General features: G+C 34.3%; 1 protein-coding gene across 1 annotated transcript; it reads left to right on the top strand.

Annotated features, from left to right (window-relative positions):
- The first annotated feature begins 1545 nt into the window (after window positions 1–1545).
- On the top strand, window positions 1546–4451 carry LOC144543621 (scarecrow-like protein 14). The gene is made up of 2 exons (XM_078291950.1): window positions 1546–1639; window positions 2399–4451. Exon 2 carries the CDS (start codon window positions 2440–2442, stop codon window positions 4336–4338), a length of 1899 nt encoding a protein of 632 aa, XP_078148076.1. The 5' UTR covers window positions 1546–1639; window positions 2399–2439; the 3' UTR covers window positions 4339–4451.
- The last annotated feature ends 5272 nt before the right edge of the window (window positions 4452–9723 follow it).

The following is a 9723-nucleotide window of genomic DNA, read 5'->3' as shown; positions in this document are numbered from 1 at the left end:
ACTTTTATGTCTTTTCTCTTCTTATTCATTAAATTCATCATGTCCTGACAGATTATTATGGAGATGAAATTCGTCTGGTCTTTTTACTGTGAGGAGGGTTCAAATGCCTCCATGTTTTTGTGCCTCCATCTCTCTCCATCATTTTCAAAGTTCGAATAGTCGATCCGAACCGCTCAACCTAACCTCCATACTAAAATATGTTTGGATACCAAATTTTATATTTTTAGAAATTTTTTTACTATTTTCTTAGATAAGTACAAAATCAATAAATCTGAACCATCTAAAAACAGTATTTTTTTACCTATCTAAAAAAATAGTAAAAGAATTCCTAAAAATATAAAATTTGGTCTCCAAACATATTTTAGTATGGAGGTTAGGTTGAGCGGTTCGGATCGACTGTTTGAACTTTGAAAATGATGGAGAGAGATGGAGACATGATGGAGGCACAAAAACATGGAGGCATTTGAACCCTCCTCTTTTACTGTAAATTTTCTCTATAAATGGTTGTCCTTTAGAGGTGTTCCAACTAGTATTTACAATACTCTTTGGAAGGCAAAGATTCCACTTAAGATTAAGGTTTTTGTTTGGTTACTTAGGCACGATAAAATACTTACTAAATGCAATTTACAATCAAGGGGTTGGCATGGTACTGTTGATTGTGTTTGTTGTGGTGCCCCAAAAACTGTAGATCACATTTTTGTTACTTGTCCTTTTATTTCTTCTTTATGGTATTGGATTGGTAACCATAACAACTTTCTTTTAAATTGTACTAAGGTGTCTGATCTTTGGTATTTCGATTATTGGATTTCATTAAAGGATTCAGTACTAGTGGAACTGATTAGGGCTGCAACTCTTTGGATTGTATGGTTAACACGAAATAAGATTTGTTTTCAAAATTCTCTCATACCTTCTATTAGGTTTGTAGCTGCTTCTATTATTGCTTTAACTTCATTTTGGTGTAAGTCGCGCTTAGATAATTCTTATTTCAAGTTATCTATGATTATGTCTTTTGATGTTTCTTCTTTGTCTCAGATAGGGCCTCTGATAGTATTATCCGACACGGATGCACAGGACCAGGACAACTCCCCGCTGGATTTAGACGAGGACCCTGGTCTTGCTTTAGAAGGGTTGGACCTAGCTGATTATTTGAGTGACAGAGCCGTTATTGATGCTATTGATTGTGTTGTTTGCCTTCTGCCAAGTATTTCATCTTCATCAGCCAGTGCCTCCTCTTCTAATGATATAGTCATTTCTGATTCCATTTAGTATTACTATTTTATGTTATGCTAGTATGCTTTTGTTGTTAGTTTTTTTTTTTTTTAACTTTTTTGGTTATTAGGTGTCGATGGATTGTATGCTAGCGCTTTATTTTGGACATGTTGTATAAACTTTTTGTTTCGTAATGAAACCAGTGGTAAAATACCACTTTTGTCAAAAAAAAAAAAAATATATATATATATCACCAATACCAAGAAGAAAATTCACTATGTTGATGGTCTAGAAAGCGACATACTAAGACTTATTATTATGTGATGATCTCTATCACTTGAAAAATCCCAAACTTCTCAATATAATATCTAGAGAGCTTCTTCCTCAAGCATTTAGGCTCTAGCTAACTGGTGATATATGCTCTTTTGAGGTACGCTGAAAAATTATCTCTCCGAATTCTTTTACACTTTTTTCTGAAATATTGGCCTCAAAATGCCACCGATTTCACTGAAAATCATTAGAACTAGAGGAAAAAAGAAAACTAATAATATAGGGTGTTTAGCACCCTTCTTTTTTTTCTTCTTTCCTCCGGATTTTAGAAACAAAAAACAAGCTTTCATATTTCTTATTTTATTTGTAGAACTTCCATTTTCTATCTGAAAGTTAATTCAGGACACTATTAATACTTAATTAAGGACATTTTAAAATGCTATGTTTCTTGCTAAAACTAATGAATTTCTTCCTTTTTTTTACATGTTAGTTTCTAATAGCATAGCTAGTTAAATTAAAGAACAGTTGACAGCTGTTGGTTTGTTTAATTAGTTATCTAAGTACTTCAACTATTTTAAGTGTTCCAATCACAACATTAAGAGCTGAGAGAAAAGTTTAATTCTTGGTATATTTTTTCCCTGGAAAATAAGGAACTTAAGAACAAATAGATAATGGCATTGAGTTCTTTTTATCAAAAAAATTTGTTCATTTGTTACTTGTGTTTTGCTAACGATATGAGATATATGATCTAACTAATAGTTAATTAGATTATTTCTATTCTTTTTAATACTTCTTAGACTTCATTGCCAAATAAATATTAACTAGCCAACTAATATTGGTGAAATTGAAAAAAAAATCACTGAATAATATTATTCAACAATTTCACTTCACTAATTGGATTCATTTATGAAATTTCTAGATCAAATTTTCTGTAATCAAATTTTGGAAGCTGCAAGCAACATGGCTTTGCCGAAAGAGAACAACTCATGTTATTTGAAGTCGAACGAATTGCACGGTTCCATTAATAATTGTAATCACACAAACTCCTCACAAATTATCCCCGACAAAGACCCATACAACAACCTTTTTCTGAACCAACAAGAGAAGTTTGAGATACATGGTTATCAAGAGGCAGCTCTCAGGGACATGGAGAAACCCTTTTATGATTTTCTTGGGGAGAAGTATCCACCTCCACAAGATAATCAATTGGTATCAAAACAATCAAAGGTAAATCATGATTTTACAACTTCTGATTTAAAAGATCAAGTATGTCCAACCTTTAGTGAGAGTTTGGAACAACACCCGTGTATAGAAGAGTTGCTGGCTACTAAATTTCAGAGAGGTGTAGAAGAAGGATTGAAGTTCCTTCCAAATCACAATAGATTGTCAATTAATTTTCAAGTGAGTAATTTTTCACTTAATCCAACAAAGAAATGTCATAGCAACTCACTAGAAATCAAATCGGGGGAAGAGAAAGAAAGTGATTTGCTAAATAAGTCTAAGGGTAAAAAGAATACAAATGATGCAGACTTGGACATTTTGGAGGGGCGAAATTGCAAAATACCCATGGTCTCCTGTGAGGAAACAATTAGAGATGAGATGTTTGATAAAGTACTACTATACCACAAGAAAAAATGTCCAAGAGAAGAAATATCCAGCCTAAGAGAAATCAAGGAGCTCGAAGCAAACTCATATAGTGAGTATCAAAACCAACACGACCATATCAATCTCAGAGCAAGTCTCATATCTTGTGCAGAGGCGATATCTATGAATGATAATAAAATTGCTTGTGAACTTATACAACAAATAAGAAAGGAAGCATCTCCTATTGGAGATGGGATCCAAAGGCTTGCATGTATTCTTGTTAATGGGCTAGAGGCACGCTTGGCTGGTACACAAAGTGTGGCCTATCGTCAATATGTCACAAGGCAGGTATGCACCATTGACTATCTGAAGGCCTATTATATGTTGTCAAGGGTATCCCCTGTCTTGAGGGTTTCACATCATTTTGCTAATGAGAGTATTCGTAGTGCCATAGGCAATGCATCGAAAGTCCATGTAGTTGATTTTGGCATTACTCATGGGTTCCAATGGCCATCTCTAATTCAATCACTTGCAAAAAGAAAAAATGGACCCCCGAAACTCCGAATTACAGGGGTAGATTTGCCTCTGCCGGGCTTTCACCCTGCAGAAAGAATCAACGAGACAGGAAGGAGGTTGGAAGATTATGCTCGAAGTTTTGGAGTTTCTTTTGAGTATCAAGGGCTCGCCTCACAATGGGACTCCATTTGTATTGATGATCTTAGTATCAATGATGATGAAGTGCTTATAGTTAATAGTATGTTTAGCTTAGGTAGAGTAAGGGACGAACCTTTATTAGGCAGGAATAATCCTAGGAATAAGCTCCTCGGTCTGATTCAAGAGATCAAACCGAAGGTTATCATTCAAGGAATACTCAACTTATCCTTCAGTTCCTTCTACATCACACGGTTTAGAAATGTTTTGTTGCAGTTCTCCAGGTATTTCGACATGCTTGACACGTTGCTTCCACGAGACTACAAGCATAGGCAACTAATGGAAAGAGAAATGTTGGGCCCTTCTATAATAAATTTGGTAGCATGTGAAGGATCAGATTTGGTCGTAAGAATGGAGTCCTATAAGCAGTGGCACATGCGAAATTTACAGACCGGTTTTGAACAGCTTCCGGTATATCCACGTGTAGTGAAAGAATGCTCTGAAATGGTTAGAAATGGTTATAACGAGGCATTTTTTATTGAAGAAGATTGCAATTGGTTCCTTTGGGGTTGGAAGGGTAACATATTCTATGCTATTTCATTGTGGAAACCTAAAGTTGAATAAGCTTCCAGGTCATCTCCAGAAAACAAAGAAATTTTTAATTTCTCTAACAAACCACCCATTTATGTACCAAAATGTAGGACTATGAGTTCAACCACTCTACAAATTATGTTTTTATTTTTCTTCTTGCAACTTTTTTCTTTTATTATTTGCATACTACGATTTTAATATCCCTTCAAGCAATTTATCTTTGAACAGAAAAGCTAATATACCAGAAGCCTTGGGGAACACCCAAACCAAACAAACATTGAGGGCAATTGGAGAATCTTTAGCAAATTGTAGAAATTTTTGGTATTTTAATATAAATGGATAGAAGAGTACAGAGAGAAGGGGAGAGAGAGACTAGAGAGAAGAGAAAGACTCAATTAATTTCATTCAATATGTTCATCACAAGAATTACACGGATATTTATAACTAATTTCTTCTACTTATCACTCTAATTATATATATTTTTGAGTAAAGATTGAAGGTCAAGCTATCCAATTATTTTATATTCACAAAGGATTGCTCTTTTTGGGTTTCGAAACTATGACCCTCCTACAAGGAGAGGCTTGACTTTGCTACTAGAACAAATTAAAGTTAGTTCTTATCTAATTATATTAAAACCACTCATTAACTTCTCTAAAAAAATGAAAAAAAATGCTCTCTAAAACCACCCATTAACTACTCTCTATTTTGTCTCCCATTGATTCTAATTACTGTTAAATCATAAAACATTAAATAGCATTTGCTATGAGAGGAACTTTTATAATCATAGATAATAATTAACTACTATCTTAACATACTAAATGTCATGCCAAAAAGAAAGCATTTACCAAAATGCAAGGTGTTGCAGGAGCCAAGAAGCATTTACCCAAATGCACAGTGAAGCGCGAGAACGTCCAAACTGGGCCCTCGCACAACTGAAAATTGAATTATACTACCTGGACTTGAGCTAGGATTATCTGGGGTTTGCAATGATACGGGAGCAGAGAGGAGATCTAAGGCGTGAGCAACCCAACTATGCGTGGCATGTGCTCGCTCTAAAGGAAAAAACACGCTCAATCACCAAGGGCCCCTCCCTCCGGGGGTAGATTCGCTCTTCCCAATGCTGGCTCCTTCATTCACTCGCTGCTTCAAAAGAAAAGCAGGTTAACGAGCCCCCTCCGGCTAGCCCTCTTTCGGGCGGTAAGCAGGCCGGGCCCTACGGGCATATCCCACGGCTATGCAAGCAGCATTCTTCGCCACCAGAAGCAAAAGATTCGAGAGTCAAGGCGCAAAAGACAAGCATAGTGGTCTAACGACAAGCAAGGGCCGACGACGGAAGCTCGGGACGGAGCCGTATGATATGGAAGTCTCACGTACGGTTCCATGAGAAGGGAGTGGCTCCAGTGAAGCAAGAAGGTGAGCAATGGCGAGTAGCGTTGTGTTGATCGCTCAAATGGAGAGCGACCAGAGGCGACCAATGTGTGCCGAAATTTTTATTAATAAGAAATATATTAATTAAATATCGAGATTAGAGAACGCTTTTGCGTTTTATCGAGAAATAGAGAAAATGTAATAATTTATTAATATTTTTTTTTTTTTTTTTTTTTTTTTTTTGCAAAAAAAAAAAAAAAATCACGGCCTCTGTCAGTTATGGTTTATCACGGGGTTTAAATTATAGTAAAAGGTTCCTCGTGGGATTAATCAAATATTTCCGTCTATTTACTTAATAGAAGAAAAATCAAATATAAATTCAAAGAATATGATACATATTTTCCTTGTATAAAAGAAACTCAGTTTGGTATTAATATTATTAATTACTAAGAATGTCTTTTTAAATCAAAGTTATTATTTGAAACTAATGTTGACATAAAATGTGCATAAATTTTTTTTTGCCCAAAGTACATAAAAAATCACGATGGTACAAATACATAGTAGTGTCGGTATGGTAGCGGATACTCCCGTTGATAATAGTGATACTTTCGAAAATAGTAATTTATGTCGGCTTACTCACAACAATAGTCATTTTTTACACTATCATATATTTACAAATTCTTGTAATATATCAATCTTAACAACTCTACATAAATGCAAGTAGATGTTGTTTTTTAGTACAATTAAAAGTAAGGAGAAATTTTATAGCATTTTTTTAATATAGCCGGCAATTATCTCAACAAATATATTGATAAAGAAAAGTTATTTACAAATCCTTAATTTTCATTACACAATAATTATTACTATTTGGAAATCAAATCGCAAGAAGAGCGCAGAAAGCACTCGTATGATCCAAGACTCCCCTTCTACACCTGTACTTAGGCAAATAGTTGCCAATTATGTATATCAGTTGCGGCTTCATCTATAAATATACTCAATGTTTTTCTAATCTACGAGAAGGTTCTTCTGCTCCTTTTCTTTCGCAGCACAAAAGTTCCAGCTGCTCAGGCAATACTAAAAAATTATGGCATTTTTGAAAAAAAAATAATAATAAAATAGACACTATTAATATTTACACCCCATAAGAAAATAAAACAGAAGTTAATATTTTACATATATACTTTTCAATATAATATGGTTGTCATCTTTTCTGCACAACTCGGGGGAAAACTAGAATGACCTAAGCATTGAAATGAGAGGAGTATTATCTCTGAAGGGTTGTAATTTTGGCGAGTTCAGTCACTCCTTTTAGCTTGGTTCTTGATTGCCGAACTGTTGGTTAATGCCCAAATATTAATTACACTTTCATTGAATTAACAATAATTAAAGTTAATATCATTATACTACTTGAGCAATCAGAGAATCGTTTCAACAAACTACACCCAATTCGCAACATGGCATTAGCAATTCAAACTCGTACCAAAATCAAATCCATAAACCAAAATTCATAGTTTGAATATTCAAGGAAATTAAAATTAATCAATAGAAATTGGGGATCTGAAATACCTATACTAGCTGATGAGAAGAGCAATTAATTTGCAATGGCGAGCAACGGTATGTTGATTGCTAAAACAGAAGCGACCATGGCAGAGGTTAGAGCAAGAAATTAGTTATGTCGTTACTAGTTACGCAATGTCATGACACGACACAGCACGTTATGTCACGTATGTTAATCATGTGATGTGACTCGCATATCGTGTGACGTGATTGTCCTCCATCATCTTAGTCACATCACATAACATGTTACTTGACCAATATGTGACCAATATTTTCAACATTATTCTTAATTATAATTTATTTTGTAATAGTTTCTTATTTTTGATACATTTTGTTATTATTTTTTTAAACTAATTTAAATATGAAAATTAAGTTTTTTTTTTAAAACCCGACAGAAGCTATCAGGGTATATACAACTGACAACTGGTACCATACCAGTCCGCCTTTATCAGTACCTATACAACAGCAAAATTACAAGAAACACCCCCAAGAACTCCAAAATTACAAGAAAATAACATCAACAATATTTCATCCAAAGTTCTGCTTCTCTTCTGGCCCGGTGTGCCATCCAATCCGGGTCAACTACGCAATCTTCAAAAAATTTCTAATTTCTACCCCTCCACAGGTACCAGCAAATTGAGAAGAAGTACGAACCCCGTGTATTCCTTGAGTATCTGGTCTTACATCGGCTCCATGAGTTATCTACTGTTGCTTGAACTGAATCTCCAAAGTGGATGATGTTGATGCCAAGCAAACAATTCAACCTTGTCCAGACTCTCCTGGAAAATATGCACCTAAAAAAAAGTGTAAAGATGTTTCCATGGAGCAATTCTGACAAACCTCACACCTTGATTCGCAATGAATTCCTCTATGAAGCATGACATCATGAGTTAACACCGAGAATATTAGACGCAGTACCACCGAGAAAAATCAAATTAATGAAAAAAAATTGCTAAGCACGCTTGACACGTGCTACTTACCTCAGCCGGGCTTTGCTCCACTGGGTATCTAATGGAGCCTCTATTTAACGCACTTAATTATAGTTAAACTTTCCTCGTGGGATTAATCAGTTTAAATAAATCAGAAAAAATCTATTTACTCACCGGAGGAGCTTTCGTCCAGAATGGGCCTCAATTGCCCAATATGCAATTCTCAACAATACAATTAAAAAAAGGCCCGTTAAATTATTTGGAAAATAGTAATCTAATGGATCAGGATGTGTACTCAGTTGTAGTCCTTGATTCACAGCCCATCAATTCAATATAATTTTAAGAAAATTTGGGATTTATATAAAACAAATTTGCAATAATTTTATTCTTTAGAGAATGCAGCGAATAAACCTTCAGTAGAGGTGTAAACGGTATGGATAATATTTGATTCATATTTAATTTGTATTCGAAAAATTAGATATGGATATTTGATATTCGAATATCTGTGTGAATATAGATATTGATATGATTTTATTTTTAATTATTCGTATTCAAATTATAAATTTATATCATATATTTTAATATACTAGTCAAGTGCCCACGCGTTGCGGTGGGAATTGACAATATTTCATTAATTTCCTACAAGATTTAACTTGTGCTAGATTCATTAAAATATTTCAATAAGAAGTAAAATATAAAACACATTTCTCCTGAATCTGTAACAGAAGCCAAGGACAATCCTTATGAGAAAGAGAGTACACATGAAAGAGGTATTTATTGAAAAATATATCTAGAAATAGTACTGTAATTTCTTTCACATTAAATATTGTTACTTTGTATATTATCTACAATTTCAAACATTTTCTGTTTAATTTATTGATACCGTTTTGCTCTTCTCCCTCCTGTATACAATAAAGGATTCTATGAGGCCACAGATATTGAAACAGAGCCAAATACTACTACAAATGGTGTAACATTAACTGGGTAAAACCATAACAAGCATGTTTAAATGGCATTAGACATGCAATTAAAGAGTTGACAATAATCGGACATGATCTACTACCAACTAAAAAAGATTTAACTGACATATAAGAGTTAAAATACCAGTATGTATCCCATTCTTTTCATAATCATCAAGGAAATGAGATACAACAGTAGTCGGAATAAGATATCCTATATATGTTTTTAGTATCATCACCCCTGTATACCTAAACTATTTTTTTAAGGCAAATAAAGACAGAATTAGAAAGAAACTCACAAGCAAATAACATGGGAATATGAGAATTTTTTTCAATTCTCTCCTGCATGATACCAGGAAAGGTGAAAGCTTGATATTTGAAACACCCTAAAGCCCTCTACAAATGTAATGTTTTTAGAAAAATCAGAGAAATAAAATGAAGCTACAATATACTTCAAAAATACATTCTCCTTGATCATTAAATTCAACCCCCCCCCCCCCCCCCCCCCCCCCCCCCCCCCCACACACACACACACAATTTCCTGTAAGTAGCAAAGTTCTACTATTAAATTTCGAAACCTTGAACATTTTTTAACCTACATGTAC

Source organism: Carex rostrata, chromosome 25 (genome assembly GCF_964058835.1).
Source record: "Carex rostrata chromosome 25, lpCarRost1.2, whole genome shotgun sequence".
NCBI classification, from domain to species: Eukaryota; Viridiplantae; Streptophyta; class Magnoliopsida; order Poales; family Cyperaceae; genus Carex; species Carex rostrata.
Note: the sequence above shows the minus strand (reverse complement) of the source record. Positions and strands in the feature narration are given on the sequence as shown.

Excerpts from the sequence above, each read along its gene's own strand:
- LOC144543621 (XM_078291950.1), top strand. The coding sequence starts at position 2,440 with ATGGCTTTGCCGAAAGAGAACAACTCATGTTATTTGAAGTCGAACGAA.